The sequence below is a fragment of the Scophthalmus maximus genome, chromosome 19 (assembly GCF_022379125.1).
Source record: "Scophthalmus maximus strain ysfricsl-2021 chromosome 19, ASM2237912v1, whole genome shotgun sequence".
NCBI classification, from domain to species: Eukaryota; Metazoa; Chordata; class Actinopteri; order Pleuronectiformes; family Scophthalmidae; genus Scophthalmus; species Scophthalmus maximus.
Window position 1 is genome coordinate 8,173,207 of NC_061533.1, and position 16,057 is coordinate 8,189,263.

At 41.4% G+C, this 16,057-nt stretch overlaps 1 protein-coding gene across 2 annotated transcripts; it reads right to left on the reverse strand.

Moving 5' to 3' along the window:
* Nucleotides 1–82: 82 nt before the first annotated feature.
* On the reverse strand, nt 83–15,904 carry spef2 (sperm flagellar 2). Of its 2 annotated transcripts, none has more exons than XM_047329330.1 (39): nt 15,149–15,904; nt 14,276–14,378; nt 13,875–14,127; nt 13,499–13,648; nt 13,060–13,143; nt 12,654–12,730; nt 12,345–12,534; nt 11,955–12,143; nt 11,015–11,202; nt 9,976–10,147; nt 9,509–9,731; nt 9,282–9,355; nt 9,100–9,166; nt 8,926–8,966; nt 8,672–8,775; nt 8,340–8,587; nt 8,128–8,200; nt 7,866–8,017; nt 7,473–7,634; nt 6,860–6,936; nt 6,472–6,599; nt 5,859–5,997; nt 5,607–5,744; nt 5,257–5,402; nt 5,070–5,129; nt 4,847–4,940; nt 4,639–4,698; nt 4,421–4,556; nt 4,207–4,326; nt 3,761–3,899; nt 3,195–3,267; nt 2,851–3,007; nt 2,628–2,734; nt 2,344–2,526; nt 2,103–2,195; nt 1,680–1,850; nt 1,269–1,478; nt 538–660; nt 83–308 (listed from the first exon to the last, which is right to left on the reverse strand). In XM_047329330.1, exons 1-39 carry the CDS (start codon nt 15,204–15,206, stop codon nt 243–245), a joined length of 5,028 nt encoding a protein of 1,675 aa, XP_047185286.1. In that variant the 5' UTR covers nt 15,207–15,904; the 3' UTR covers nt 83–242. The 2 variants fall into 2 exon arrangements, with proteins under 2 accessions (XP_047185286.1, XP_047185285.1); XM_047329329.1 differs by having other exon boundaries at nt 13,060–13,206.
* Between the last annotated feature and the right edge of the window lie 153 nt (nt 15,905–16,057).

Here is a 16,057-nt window from a genome sequence, read left to right on the forward strand (position 1 = left end):
TTGATGTTATTGTTGTCATTTTCAATTATGCGGTCATTCCAACCTCCATCTGTGGCTGACATTTCTATTTGCTGAAACAAGGTTATTGTTGAAAATGCATTTATTCAATACTGAAGTGAGCCATACGGTGGACAGTAACGATTTCAAATGTAAATGCGATGAGAATTCTTGGCCGGAGCAACATTGCTTGCCAGAGCTCTTTGTGATGCCGACAGCAGCGTGTACTGTAATGTCTCATCCTTTTAGGAAAGTGTCCGGCTGTTAGACTCTCCTTCACCCTGACGGGCCAGCAGCACGTCATGAATGTTCTGAGACACAAAGAGAGAGAAGGGGAAATTTGAGAGATAAAAAAAATTTTAAATGTTCAAAAGCAGAAAGAAAGGACCAGGTGGGGAGGGAGAGAGAGATAGGAGATAACGGTGAATCCCCATGTAGGCTTGTCGGCTTAAAAAATAAGCAGCGAGAATATAAATGCACAGGAAGGAAGGTCTCGAGCGGGGGAAGAAACAACAACATGTGATGAACGGAGAGACTTACCACGAGCTGGTAGTGTGTGGAGGTCTCCATCAGGCCCTGGATGAACGGATGCCGACACAGAATGGAGAAGGGGACACGGTTCTCAGGCTTGCAGCCGAGCTCTCTGAAAATATGGACCAGGTGCTGGAAGGCAGCAGATGTAATCATTTATGAACATGACGGGAGAGTACAAATGTATTACACAAACCCAGTGTTGTTTTTTAGTTTTTTAACCTGCCTATGGACGACAGATGTAATTAGGATTGTTGCTTACTCTGGCATATTGACATTTGGCATTTTTACTCATCCACTGTCCAAATCAAACAAACAATAACCAGCTTGTCTTGGCTTTTGTGGACATTCTCCCCCACATATCCAAATGAAGGTGGCATTAAGAAAACATCATGGGTTATTCCCTGACACTCAAAATGCCCACTGCTGTAAGAAAACTCAGGTACGTAACAATCTAACTGTGAATAACTCAAAAGATTTGCTAGTCACCCTTATTAGTTGCATTATAAACCCTAGAATGCATTTTATCAGCCATGTCTTTATATGAATATTAATGATAAAATGATAGAAAATCATAATTTTTCTCTAAAGGAAAATACATTCTGCTGAACTGGAAATTAAAACTTATTCTTCAAAATATTTGCTACATTTCTTCTTCTACCTTTTCTTTACTTAAACAATTCAACCATTTTTTGATGTAATTCTTTAAAAGCCTAGTTTGAACTGCCATAGGTCAATACCTGAGTGTGCTCCTTCTTACTCGGGCAGCCTGGAGGAAGCTGCTTGCCGTCTTTCATCTTGGTGACTTTGTGGCGAATGACAGCAAGGAGAGCAGGGATGGACACTTCCTGCTCGACCAACGAACTGCTGGATGGACAGGGAGTCTCCTTGCACTCTCCATTGAGTTCTGAGAGGCTGAGCTCTGAAGCCTCTTCCATACTGGGCATAGACTGTAAAAACAACACAGAGTGATATTGTCCTGTTGATGTTATTGTACAAAAGGCATTTCTCAAATTAAAACCACTGGATATTCTATTATGATTCTCGACCACTGGAAGACGTTGGTGACAGAAAAATTCTAACGTTGTTGATTATAGAAAAAGATAAAGTGCCTTTTTCATTCATGTCTCTTTGTACATTCCTTTACTCACCTTGACAAGATGGCCCGGTGAGGAGTGCTTCAGATGTTTCCCCAGCACCACACTGAGTGCTCTGATGAAGCCCTGTCTGGGGTTCGGGTCGGCAGCAAAGTACTGAAGCATGGACACATAGTCCAGTCGAGGGGGAGAGAAAGAGTGGTCCGCAAACAACCGGAAAAAGTACTGAGAAGGAAGAACAGAGACTAAAGTTGGTCCTTCACTCATTATATTTATTACTAGCAGTGTAGCTTTGTGGTTTGAATCCTTTGAGGTTTAGAGCAAACTGGATGCTGAAAAAGCCCTTATATATTAATAGTTTCAAACGTTGTCTTTGCTCATTCCTTTAAATTTTGTGACCAATATAATTCCCATTTCTGGAAAAATAAAAGTTTAGCTTGACTTTGAATTAGGTTTTAGGTACAGAGGTAAAGTTACCTTGCGTAGGTTGGCCAGACGGTCATAGGGTAGAGGCTCAGTTGGATCCTCAGGGACAGGCTGGACAGTCTCACTGGAAAACCACAACTCTGTCTGGTGAGGAAGGAGGGAAGAGGAGTAACTGGTTGGATGGACAACTTGTAGATACAGGTTCATCCAGAGTAGAAGTACAATGTGATTTAAACAGTTACAATGTTTGATTATTGACTATGTACGTGTGTGTGTTTGTGTAGAGACTAACCTTTAAGTACTGTTCCCTGTTTAAAAAGCCTCTGTTGCCAGTGTCTGCAGTTTTAAAACGCTGCAGCACAGCCAGCAGCTGTGTTAAGGAGGGAAAAGGCCACGGGAGGGCAGCACTGAGCAGAAACCGACGCCAGTCTATGAGCTCACAGTTGTCCATAAGCATAGACGCAATCTCCATCAGCTGGGGACAGGAGAGAAAAGTAACAATGTGAGCAATGGAAAATATGGTTGAGGCCTGTTTTGTCTGGCTTTGCTTTCTCTCCAATCTACTTTGTAGAGTACCTGTCTTTCATTCATGTTCATCCAGGGCTCAGGCAAGATGTTTCTGCCCATGTTAACGGAGGTGACATCCCTGAGCAAATTGGAAAACTCAAAACTGGACATGAGGCCTGAAAGTCAGAAAAGAATGAAAAGGGATGGATGGATGGATGGATGGATGGACGAATAGCTGGATAGCAGGATGAATAGACTCAATCACACCACAACTTGTGTCCCCTGTATGCACCTGACGGAGCGATGATGCGTAGCTGTTGGTGAAGTGACTCAAGCTGCTTGATGGTCGGGGTGCAGAGTGTGGATTTCTCCAGAGGAGGTGGACGGGGAGGGGGAACCTGGCTGGCCACCATGTGGCAGTCTCCATTCAGATAGAAGTCAGCGCATTCCTGGAGAAGAGAACACGGCAAACCTTATAATGTGAGGTAATACACTAGAATAATGGTTACAATGGAAACAGATTTCACCCTATAGTAACTTTCCTTTCATTAGTGAGCACAACACTATACTTTACTGGGGTAGATATTGAATTTTCTTATTTTTTTAAATCAACACAATTGTAAAGTCACTACATACCAGCCGCAGCTCCTTCTGCAGCTTAGCACCAGCCTCTATGTGATGGCGAACCACTTCTGATAATTGGTCAATACTAGAGAAAAAGAGGCAGATAAAATGTCACACGTCTTCAAAGCAAAATCAATAACCAGGCTAAAATGTGCCACAGCTTATTCTCAGTGGAGACTAAAGCATACACATTTTCACAAGCAGTACATATTATATAACTTTGGGAGAACTTTTATAAATGTTCTGTGATTTCCTCCCAAAAAATGTTAAATAAAGACATATAAACAGCAAAAAACTAGTCCAACCATTAAATTCTGGGGGCTTACATATATCCACACAAACCGACTATAGCATTATGACTTATATGAGCAAGGTAAAAGAACAAACAAAATACAGACAACATTCACAAAACACTTATCAAAATTAGCAAGAATAATTAAACAGGGCCTGCATTGCAGTTCTATGATATTGCTACTTAAATCACTTTCATGTCCCTCTATGAACACATACACTATACCATATCTCAAATAAACGGCAGTCATTCATGTCCATCTACAGTATATTTATCAACAACATACCTCTTCATTTCTGAAAGAAAGTGTGCTTCTAACCACTTCTCCATGTCACCGAAGGCCTGTTCTGCTTTGCTTTGCAGCCTCTGCATCATCATCAGACCGTGACCTTTCACCAGTTCAATGCGCACCTTTGTTGCATTCTCTGACAAAACACAAACCAACACACACACACGCGCAACAAAAATATATAAGCATTAAACACCGTACACATGTATATGCACAATTCACACCTGCATGTTAGTGATCAAATCAAATATTTTTATTGAAAACCACTCTGCAACATAATGATAAAGATGACAATATATTAAAATGACAAAAATATATATTTCGTTATAAAGAAACTACAACAGAATCCCCAAGTGTGTGTGTGTGTGTGTGTGTGTGTGTGTGTGTGTGTGTGTGTGTGTGTGCGTGTGCGTGTGTGTGTGTGTGTGTGTGTGTGTGCATACCCTCATGATCAAGTGCAGCTGTAAGTTCTATTTGAATCGCGCTTCTGACTTCATTGTGAGTCTCCTCTAGCTTTTTTTCATCAGCCGGTGCAGGGCTGGGTACAGGTGTGGACGGTGGACCTGGAGGAATATGATAAAGATCTAGCAGTTTACAGCAACATACAGGACATGTTAGAGGGCAAAGCTTCACCATTTTTTTAATACTAAGACATACCTTGCTTTTTTTTTGGAGATTGCTTTGCTTTCCCTTTTCCTTTTTTGTTTGAACTTGCAGAGGCAATCTCCTTCTCCTCCTTTTCTTGTACACTCTCCTGCTCTTTTGTCTCCCCCTGGTGGGCTTTCCCTGTCACCTACACACGTATGACCAAAACACATCAGCAAAGAATTTAATGTTTCAATAAAATGCTCGTGCAAACTCACACAGAACATTACCAATTTGCTGATGGCTCTGAGTGCCTCCTCATAGTCAGAGACGAGTTTCTCCTGGGGTGTCTACAGTAAACAATGAAGAGTAGTATCAGTATAAGATATGTACTTGAGATGCACATTTCAAAAATTATGACAAATTTTAAAATAACAAAATCAGTAAGAGATCCAGAGAAAGTGAAAAAAAATCGAGGTTGAAGGTGAAGATAATTACCTTGACATGTTCTGTTTGAGCCTGGCCTTCTTCTTTTCTTGGAGTCTTGGAGACCCCATTTGTTGAGACAGGACTTTTGGGGAGAAGGGGAACACTGGAGAAGAAGATGAATTTCTTTATGCCAATATTTAGATTCTGGGCGAAATGACAACCATTAAATTGATCAAATAGACAGAAGAAAGGTGACAAAAACACTGGTTGTGTGATACAGCCTGTCCCTTACAATTGAACTATCTTCGTTTCCTCCCCGTCATCCAGCTGACTACACACACTTGGCTCGGTGCTGGTGGAACAAAATAACGGAATCACTTTCTCTTCTTATGATCGTTAAACTATTCCAAATTTTGACATTTTACTGTACTTCCATGTATCAACATCTTGAAAATTACATTTAAAAGTGTGTTACTTGCCTCTTGTCCTGGTCATTCTTTTCTGGGATGCACAGTAGGCGGATACAGACAAAGTCGGTGGGTGGTTCAGGCAGCGCATGTCTTTCCATGCTAAAATAGTACACTCTGAGAATATTGACGGTCCCCTGGAAACGGTCCAACTCCACCTATACAACACAAAAAAATCCAAGATGATCATAAGTCACAACGAAGCAATAAATAGATGACATATTCATCCAGCATGATACCCCCTCATCCGACTGATTTTAATACATTTTAGCATAAGGCTGCCTGAAACAGCAACATGTGAAAGACGTAAAAGGGGTCTGGATACTTTCTAAATACACAGCACACAAAAACTGAGAATTTACCTGCGTGAGGATGGAGTGGTGGTTGACGAGGATGACAGAATGTTCCTCCAGCCAGCCGTTAGTCATGACAGAAGTCCTCTCTTGCTCGTCCTGCTCCTTGCGCTTGTCACTGATGTCCCACAGACGTTCGCGCAGCTCCTGTGCACAAGTCAAAACATCTCCACATGTTATACATTTTCATTCTTGAAGCAGACTCGCACAATAATCAGTTTAAGAATATTTGTATTGTAACAAATCCCAAATTCCCCTTACATCAAGTCTCAGGTGGAGCTCTGCTTTAGTGTCCTCATCATCTCTCATATCATCAGATATGCTGTTGAAGTCCTTCTGCCACTGAGTCACCAACTCCTGCCTCATGTCTGGACGCCCCAGGTAAAGTTTGAACTCCTCTCTACAGCGACAGGGAACTGGGTAATACTTGCTGTACGATATATCGCTAAATGTTATAACTATGAATATTTCTGACAAAGAACATAATGGTATGAACATTTGGGTTATATCCTTTCACTTCCTTATTGGTTGACTATTTATATCAAAAAAGCATCATGGCAAACCGTGATTGATAATTGATAGTGTATTCAAATACTAATTATAAGTAGTGAGCTGTTCACATTACAAAAACTTGGCGTTGAAAGGATAAAATATATCATTTGAATGTAGTTGACAAGATAGATTTACAGAGCATATGTAATTGCTTTTCAGTTATACAAATGTAAGAATGCATGACATGTAAAATGGGCATTGATAATTCTTTAGCAGCAGACATTAGATATAAAAACAGGCTCAAGACAGTCACAGGAAGGTGTTCAACCTGCAAATGCTTAGTCATGTGCTTATCTGTACTTCAAGGGCCTTTGCGGAATACCTGATGTTGAACAGGTGATGGCTGATAACAACGCTTTGTGAGCGCAGCTGCTGCATCACTGTCTTTGTGTTGTTCACATAAGAATCACATATCGTTTCCCAGTGGGTGTACAGATACTCTGAGATTCCCTAGGCACAGAGAAGGAGAGTGGAAGAAGAAAAAACAGGGGGCATTAGGGGGATAGTGAGAGGATATAGTGCAATGAAACAGAGAAGTCACATAACTAAAAAAAAACAACACAGGTAGGAGACCACGGGTTCACATGCTTTATCGTGTTAGAGAGTCACATTGTGGTAAACTCCACAGTGATTGCATCCTCAGGGGGAAAAAGATATTCCAATTCTGATTATTAAAACTGTAACAAACATAGATAGAAGTTGTATCCTACTGGAGGAAGGGGATCGTCCACATAGATAGATTCATGAGAATTCTTGTGCTCACTGGTCACGGAAGATGCCGTCTTTCCTATGGATTAGCCAAAAGTACATTAATTATTACTTTGATAAAGTAAAGCCATGTACATGTATTGAACATTAATCAATGATATTAAACAATCATAGCATCATCTTGAGTGGCTGAATTAAATGTTAAAAAAATATATTTTTAAGACTTATTTTTAAGATTTATTACAGCAGTGGGAAAGTAATTTAGCGTTAATCCACCCTAAAATAGATACTGGCAATAATAATTAATTTTCCGTATAAAAGTCACTCAACATTTGTAATACTGAACAATGGTTTTGAATTCATAAGACTTCAAAAGGTGAAGTGAGTATCCAAATATATCAGTTTGGTATTTTTGAAAAATAGAAAGTTTACACTCTGACTGTAAGAACACATGCGTCCATCTACATATCATTTTTTGTTGGAAAACCCCTGATATTTGTCGTCAGCGGATTATCATTTAGATGCTCTCTATGAAGCAGAATTCCTTGTGGCCAGAAGTGACTTTAAAATAGCATATAAAATGAGTAATGTGAAAAAAAACACTAATCAAATAACCTTTGGCGGGGAGTGTGCAGGTTTTTTTAAATGAGTTCACACGGTGGGCTTTCCCCTTGTGAAGGCTGGATTTGGACTCTCTGGGTCTGGAGGCTTCATCGGTTGAAGAGTCTGGAACTTTCCCACTGTCCAACACATGTTCAACAGGAGGAGTGACGTGATCTGATGAGGGAATATATTGGAATATTGTAAATAAATATGTATAAGTAGACATTGGGTTTCTTTCAGACATATTGAAGAAGTTTACTGTAGAAAAAGTGAGAATCTAATGATCAGAAATTTATTTTAAATTTTTTTTGCCTAATCTTATGCAACAATGAAGAAATTAACTGTCTATTCTAAAGATTTTAAGTCTATTAATATCTGCTTGATACTAAAATGACAACCAGATACCTTGTTTTTGCATCAAAACTTGCTGCAGGATGGATTCCAGATTCTTGTAAAGCTCCTCCTCGACCACATTAGCATCAACACGAACCAAAATGTTCTGCTTTTCCCCAAACCATTCCTCAAGTTTTGGCCAGGTGTCCTGAAAAGCAGTGATCCTGGGGGTGGGGGAGTGGGGTGTTCGACGTTAGACACATAGTTAAAGTCAGGCAGTAGCAGTGATGTACTCATTTCATTTAGCTTTACATGTTATCTTCTTTTTTTTTACCTGTGTGGAATCTGTGCCACATACATATTTTTGTCTGTGGGATGGGAGGTCGTATCAGCAGCAGTATCCACATCTGAACCAATTTTGGGAGCAAGAAAACCACATATACAATTTAAATATGACTAGTTACGTTTGAAATCTATACAAATGCACACCATCTAAGAGATGGTGCACACAGATACATGTACAGATACACAGCGTTAAACTCCCACCTGTGTGACTGAATGTACGTGTGACCACAGTCTCATCAGGTACATCCAGCAGCAGGGCCAGGTCCAACACAGGACAAGTGGGGGGCAACGGTTTAGGTGGATCCGGATCCACAGCGAGGTTCACCCTGCTGCTCTCCACTCCATTCCCCTCATCGACAGACCCACCCAGGGCTTTCTCTAGCAGGTGGGCCTGGGTGATGTCCACTGGAAAGCCATCCAGGATCCAACCTGACCGAGCTGGAACCTGCCTAGTAAGATCACAACAAATATTTCACAGAACTTTGTCCACACTAAATAAAAAAGTAAGATTGGGAGTCCGATTATTAACCTACCTTATGGCATTGACAATAATGTCTACTAACAGCTCATTAGGAATGGCGTTCCCATTTCGCAGCTCTTTTTCTGCAGTTGCTCCCTGCATAGCCCGAGTGGACAACTGAATAAGGGAAAGCAATTGAAGCAAATTGTGATGAGATTGGTTCGTGACACATAAATTGAATGCAGCTTACGTTACTTTAAGTTGATACAAAATCTTAAAAGTCAGAAAAGCAGAAATGCACCATGTGTATAAACAAACAACGCTTACTTTTACTTGACTCTCTTTACCTTCTTCTTGAGTGTCCAGGTCTAAAAACACCAAAATGAAATGTTGAGTGACACGTATCACACCAGACAAACAGCTGTTTGAAATATTTTTATAGTATTATATTAGTTATAGTAAATAGCATAGAAAAGAATCATGCTGGCTTTAGAAACCCACCAGATATCAGCGATGTGGAGGACGTGAGTTGTTGCTCACTATCTTTTTTCTCCGGCGGCTCTGTGACCTGTACATTTTTACAGGGAAAAGACTTGGGTTTAAATGAATCTTTTTAAAGCAAGATCGCGTGACTAGATTCAATGAAAAGGGATCATTGTGAAGTTACGCTGTATCTGACTAACCTCCTCTCCATTATGGTGAGCATTCAGCGCTTCCTCAACCAGTGTGTCAGCTGATAAGACACAGATGCCATGGGCTAAAGCAGAAAACAACACACATATCGACAAATAAGCCATACAATCTAATTCGGCAACAGTTTTTAATATACCCATATATTCAGTAGAGACTTATTATAAGCGGCGTGACACTGTGTTTGTGTGTGACTGCATCTCCGTTCGGACTTGCGTGCCTTTAGCGATCTTGGCCAGGCAGGTGGTTTTGCCAGAGCACAACTTGCCCAGGACACAGGCTTTCAGGGTGAAGTGAGGAAATGAAGTTGAGGTGAGTTCCACGGCGGGCGGATGAACAATGTTCCTCACTCGCAGGACAACATGTCCGAGAAAGCTGTTGTTGGTCGGGGGTGATTTGGTCTCCCCTGCTTCCTCTGGCCACGTCCACTCACCTACCATGTTCTGAGACACATCATATTGCCAAGACAAGGAGGTTCTTCAACATTCAGACACGTCACGGCTTCCGTTCAGGCACAACTCAAACATTTTCAGTGCCAATAGATGTTGCTCGGTTAGCTTTCATCTATCTCTGTCTAATTACACCTGATACTGGCAGTGATATCAGCTTTTGTGTGACAATGTTGGGTTTTTCCTGACACAAAAAACATAATTTTGAAAACGTACTGCACTCGTGTTTCCAACTCACAGTGTATTCATCATAGTCCAGGTTGTTGAGTTTCTCCTGCTTCTTAAGCTCGACAGGATTTAGTGAGGTAGACAACTCAAACCCAGGCTGCTGGCCCTTGATCGGCTCATAGAGAGGCAGACCACTGATCAGCAATTCCTTCCACTCTCTCATCCGCTTCTCTGGAATCAGACTGGATATGACAGCAGAAGAAAAAAAAAGACTGATGGCAAAGCTAGACTTGTTTGTGGTTAAAATGAAATGTGAAAATGGTTTGGGCTGCTTATCTGACTGGGCTACACAGTAACAGTTAACAAATAAAGAGTTAGAAATAATTAAACTTATCTGTATTTCAAGAAATTGCTAATTAAAGAACAGAAGATCTGATGTTGTGTGATGTCTACTGTATATATCTCTATATGTGCAAAGTCACCATTGAGCGGGGTTGTGTAGGAAATGATGTATTGGGTGATGAGAAGAAGCAGACAGAATATAGGAATCTCCTGATTTTATTTGACCAATGGTCAGTTGTACAAGAACCTCTTCAATATTGGTATTTTTCCCACAGGTTTTTTTGGTTCACACCTGAATTAGCACTGTACAACAATTCTTCAGATTTTTCTTATGACATTTCATAAAAGATTTGAGTGAGTCTTCAGGGAGATTTCAGATTGTCATAGCTTTCCTGAAATACTTTTTTTTTTTTAAATGTTTTCAGAAAGAGAGAAAGAAAGAAGCCAATTCCTCCCTCTGTTGCACCTGTATTTTTAGAATAAAAAAATGTTTTGTGCTTGAATGTGAACTTCATTTGAACACAACAAATTTGCTGGCACTCGTTCAATCATTCCCACACACAACCTTGAAAATGTATCTTTTTTTGTGTGATTACAATAATAATAATAATAATAATACTTGTTAACTACCAAGAAATTCAAATTTTATAACACATTTTTGGAATTCCCCACAAATTTATAAACGCTAAACCTACTTAAACTGTAGGTTTAGATTCTCTCCAGAGGTTTGTTTCTACTGCAACATTAAAAGCAATTATGTTACGTACTTCGCAGTGATCAGTCGATATTCTCCAACCTTGGTGGCCAAGTCCACAATCTGCTCCAAAATGTCCTTGCAGATCTTAAAGTGCTTGTCGTATCTGCTCTGAGCTCGCTCAGCAGCTATCGTGTTTAAGAATTCAAGCTCCTTTCTGATCTCATCGGCACGCTCCAACTTGGCCTGCTGATCCAAAGCCTACACCAGGCCCCGTTCAGAAAGATGACATGAGTGGAGAAGGCATGACAAATCATAAACGTTCCTGCTCATCACTGTTGAAAGTAAAAATGAGTATGAAAAATGTTACATTGGAATTTTTTTTATAATTTAATCAGTAGATCAGATATTAAAGGTTGATTTTGATTGTTACCTACTGTATAGCTGATTTTAGACACTAGGTAACAGTTCATTCAGTTTCCTAGTTTGCCACATAGACACAACATCAATGATAGCCCATTAAAAGCTTTAATACATATGTACATTTGATCGCATGATTTTCTCCCTAAATCATCTCTTTAAAAAAAAAAAAGAGTAAGGGGTAATCACATGAGAATCTGTTCTGGGATTGCCTGATGAATTCCAATAATAACAACTCCACTGGACCACACAATACTATAGCATACGATATATTTATCACTGAAATCATGCTGGACCGCAGCTGTACTCCTTTGTCATTTAATCAAGTATCTCTGCAGTCCGTTCAACTAAATGAGTCACCTAAAGTATAAGTGTGATCATTGGAAGGATTTAACAGATTAATATATAATTGTGTATGTCATCAGTCTTACTAACTGACCCTCTTAATACTCTGTCTATCTCTCTCTCTCAGTACCAACTAAAAATCCACCCTTTCTTCTCCCTGTGACACTACTAAAGACTATCACTGATGCAGCCAAATACAAGACCACACTAGAGAGCGTTATGCTTCTTCCTTATTCATCCTATCTCACCGCCTCCCTCTCCAGTGCCTCGTGGAAGTCCCTCTCTCTCCGCTGCTGGTACTGCTGCTCTCTGAACAGTCGGTTCTGCTGGATCACCTCCTTCTGCAGACGGATCTGGAGGAGCTGTGATGCCAAGCGCTGCTCCTGCTTAGTCTGACGTGTGAGACGCTTCACCAGCTGCTCCTCTCGCCGCGCCTCCTGCAAAGTGAGGCAGAGGTGGCTGATCAGTTGACTGATTTTGGATTAAAGAGTCAAATGTCTAATAATAGACTGTATGAATTTGTATGACAAGACAAAGAAAGAGACTGTACTGAATAAATGCACTTGTACCCTGAGTGGGTATTAATGTCTACTAACATTAGCTATATTAACATTTATTAGCGAGTGGAGAAATTTCACCTCTTGAGCTTCATGGGCCTTGAGCTGTTCCACCAGGAATCTATCTAGTCTTTGCTCTTTCTGCTCGCGAGCTACAGCATTCTCCTCCAGCCTCTGCCGGATCTCCTGTATGTATTTGCTATTGGATTGTAATATCAGCTTAGTTCCGCTGCTGCCACTGATGGGAAAAGCTCCAGGGATGGGCTGACCACTACAATTGAAAGGATTCAAATCACATATGTATTCGAGATGTATGACGGTCACTATTTCAGATTTCTATTATACATTTAAATAACAACATTAAGTTAGTGAGTGTTTCCTGATTCTCACCTTGAAAAGGAAGCAAAACCAGAAGTAACCATTTTCTTCCTGTTTGTTTCAAACTGGGCTATTTCAGCCTGGACCATCTGCGTGGACAGAAAATGCAGTAAAAAGAGAAAGGCAGACAAATACATGTCACTCCTTTGTTTTCAATTTGGACAGTTGTAACAAATGTGCTGTGAGAAATCCCATCGATTGCTGTGGCATGACAAATGCGTTAGAGGTGGTGTTGTATACAAAGGGACATCAGCTAACATTCCTAGTCTGGAAAACATTAAGTTAAACCTTGGCAGGAAAAAAAGACATTCCCTCTGTAAATAATGAAAGTTCTGCGGGCACCATTCAGTAGCTATCACTGTCATCAAGCCAAAAATAGAATTCCCTCTGTGGGTTCATAAATTATCACTTATCACACCTTTGCTTGTTGTTCTCGCCGTTGCTGCTGCTGCCGTCTCCTCTTTAGGTTGAGCTGTAAAGCGTAGGGCGGCGGCTTAGGTACCTGGACAATAGTGGCCTGGTTATAAGGCAGGACACCACTGTACTTCTCATGGCACATCAGCAGCTGCAACACACACAGTTGCCCATGTTCACCAGTAATTAAGTACTATAGTATCAATACCAAAATACTGTAAAGACCTTTAAGTGTTTCAAATAAGACTGAGAAAAAAATACAGTGGGGTCTAAAAGTCTCCAGGGACTTTTTCGACCCCATCGTGTGTCAAATTGATGGAGATGTAAACTGTAGACAAGCCTTAAAGTCAGGTCATAAATTTTGACCTTATGCTGACTGAATACAGGGGTGATGCTTAACAAAACTATACTTATAATACTGTACTTTTCATGAACTCCAGTACCTTCTCATCCTGGCCTTTGAGTGGTCTCTTTTGCTGGATGGGATGGGTCACGACAGACCTGTTGTTCAAGTGCTCATATTTCTCTTCATAGTGCTGAGAAATCTTCGGCAGCTTCAGCTCTGTGTCAGGTTTCACCAACTGATGCAGTCGCTAGATAATTAATAAAACAGTTAGATGCACATATAAACATATAATATATATATATATATATATAAAGAATTAAAAACTACTAAGTTGCCATACTTTATCATACATAGTATTTCAGTATTGGCAGAGAAAGACTATGTATGTCAATGTGTTTATATACTTATGCTGTCCAAAGAAATTGGCCCCTAATCAAAACCATGTATTACACATACAACAACATCTCCCTTACATCAGCGTAGATGTCTTGCTCCCTTTTGTGCATGCCTGCATTGGTTGCTGGCTGCATGATTTCCATCACTGTCCCAGTGATCTCTGCTCTGTTCTTCTTTTCCAGTGAGACGTAGAGTTGGTAGAGGAGGCGTGTGGCTATGCCCGGCTTCTCCTGCGTCAGTTCCTGGACTGTGTTTTTGTCGAAGGATATTCCGAGTAACTGGAGGGTGGGCTCAAGGCGGGTATAATTATTTAGTCTGGAGGTGGAGGTGCTGTGAGATAAGAAATGATTACCCTTTAATAATTATGAACACATCAAATGAGCTGGTGAATTAAGGAGCAGCTACTTGACACAAAAGAACATAGGAGAATGGAGAGACATCTAGACAAAGAGAGAGAAAGAGAGAGAGGATAACTTACTCTTTTCTCATAAACATACTGAAATCATTCTGCAGCTGATATTTATGCAGAACTTCCCCAATTAGGTAACCAGTGGAAAAGTCCTTGGCAAGGGTCTTTGGCTCTGTGGAGGGGATTCACGAAAAGACAGTGACAACAATTTCAACATGTGATATTTTTCAACATTGTTCATGACTCAAAAATGTTGGACAGCCATTAAGGGACCAGCGTGCGTGATTTTGTGGAATCTAGTGACGCAAGTGACGTCGAAGATTACAACCAACCGAATACCCCCTCCCCTCTTGTGAGAGAACCAACCCTCAGAGACTCGAGAGGTCCTGTCTCGTGACCACGTTTGATCTGTTTGTTTCTGGGTTACTGTAGAAACGTGGTAGTGCAACACGGTGTAGAAGAAGACTTGCTCCCATTATAGACAGGAAGAGCTCATTCTAAACAAGCTAAATTGTTGAAAAACAACAATTATGAATATTTAACTCCATTTCTGCCAGAAACAGGACCCACCCCACCCCTCACAAATCCTACACACTGGTTGTTGTATTTTTGCACCCTCTACGTCAAGTACCATCCATCAGTTTCTGAGATATTGACAGAAAATGTTTGAGTTGGGTGCAAATATGTGAATTAATAAATAGACGTGTGGGTCAGGACATCCACGGATGAGGTCATGATTGGTTGTAAGCCACAAGTCACGAGTCAATTTCGGATTTCTTACTTAACACAGGCCTAGTTTTTGTCAACATACTCCATTTAGTTTGCCATCAACACCTCCCGCCAATCACCATGCATTTCTTTGTTTATTCACTTTTACAGTATGTAGCTTCTGAATAGGCTCTTCTAAGTACCCCCCCCCCCCACGCTGTGTGAATCACTCACCAACAGCTTTCGACAGTCGGAGCTCCTGGTTCAGCCACTTGCACAATATGTCCGACATCTTCTCTCTTCTCTCTTCGACTCCCGACCCTCGACCCTCGCCAGTGTCACGCTCGGACAGCTGTCACGTGACTCGCCTCGCGCCTCGTCACACGGACGTTAAGGGAAGCAAACAACAAACACGTCGCATGTGCCGACGATAAAACCACACATTCAGTTTGACAGTCTGTGAGTTCTAACTGGGCGGACAGAGAGTGTCTCGACTCCCGTCGCGACTGTGTGAGACCGAGCCCGCCATCAAAGGAGGCTGACGGGGCTTTGACTCCCTTGGTGGCGGAAGGAAGAAGAGAAGCCAATCAGATTTAAGTGAACTTGCGTCGTCGGGAAGAATTCCGTATCTCCAACGCAGCGAAAGCAACAAAGACTCTTGACTTTTCGACCAACCAGTCGCCGCTGGTTACTCGGCAACACTGTGACTCTTCAGCGCGCTAATAAACAAGACGCGAGGCGAGCAGGTCCCCGGCGGTGCGCCCGTTGCCATGGCGACGCGTCAACGGTTGACTCGACGGGCTCGGGGATGGAGGGGGGCGGGGCAAGGGGGCGGTCCCTGCTCGCGCTCTGACTGCAGCCCCTGCACCCACCCTCCATTTACAAAGCGACTACAGGCCGATCCGGGACCTGTGACCTGTGACCTCACAGAAGGTCAAGAAGGGACGAGGGGTATTTTTAGCGACACTTGATTTGCAGCCACCCTGCACTGATGAGGCAATGAAAGAAGACAACTGATATTCATACTGGACTGATGAGGCAATGAAAGAAGACAACTGATATTCATACTGGACTGATGAGGCAATGAAAGAAGACAACTGATATTCATACTGGACTGATGAGGCAATGAAAGAAGACAACTGA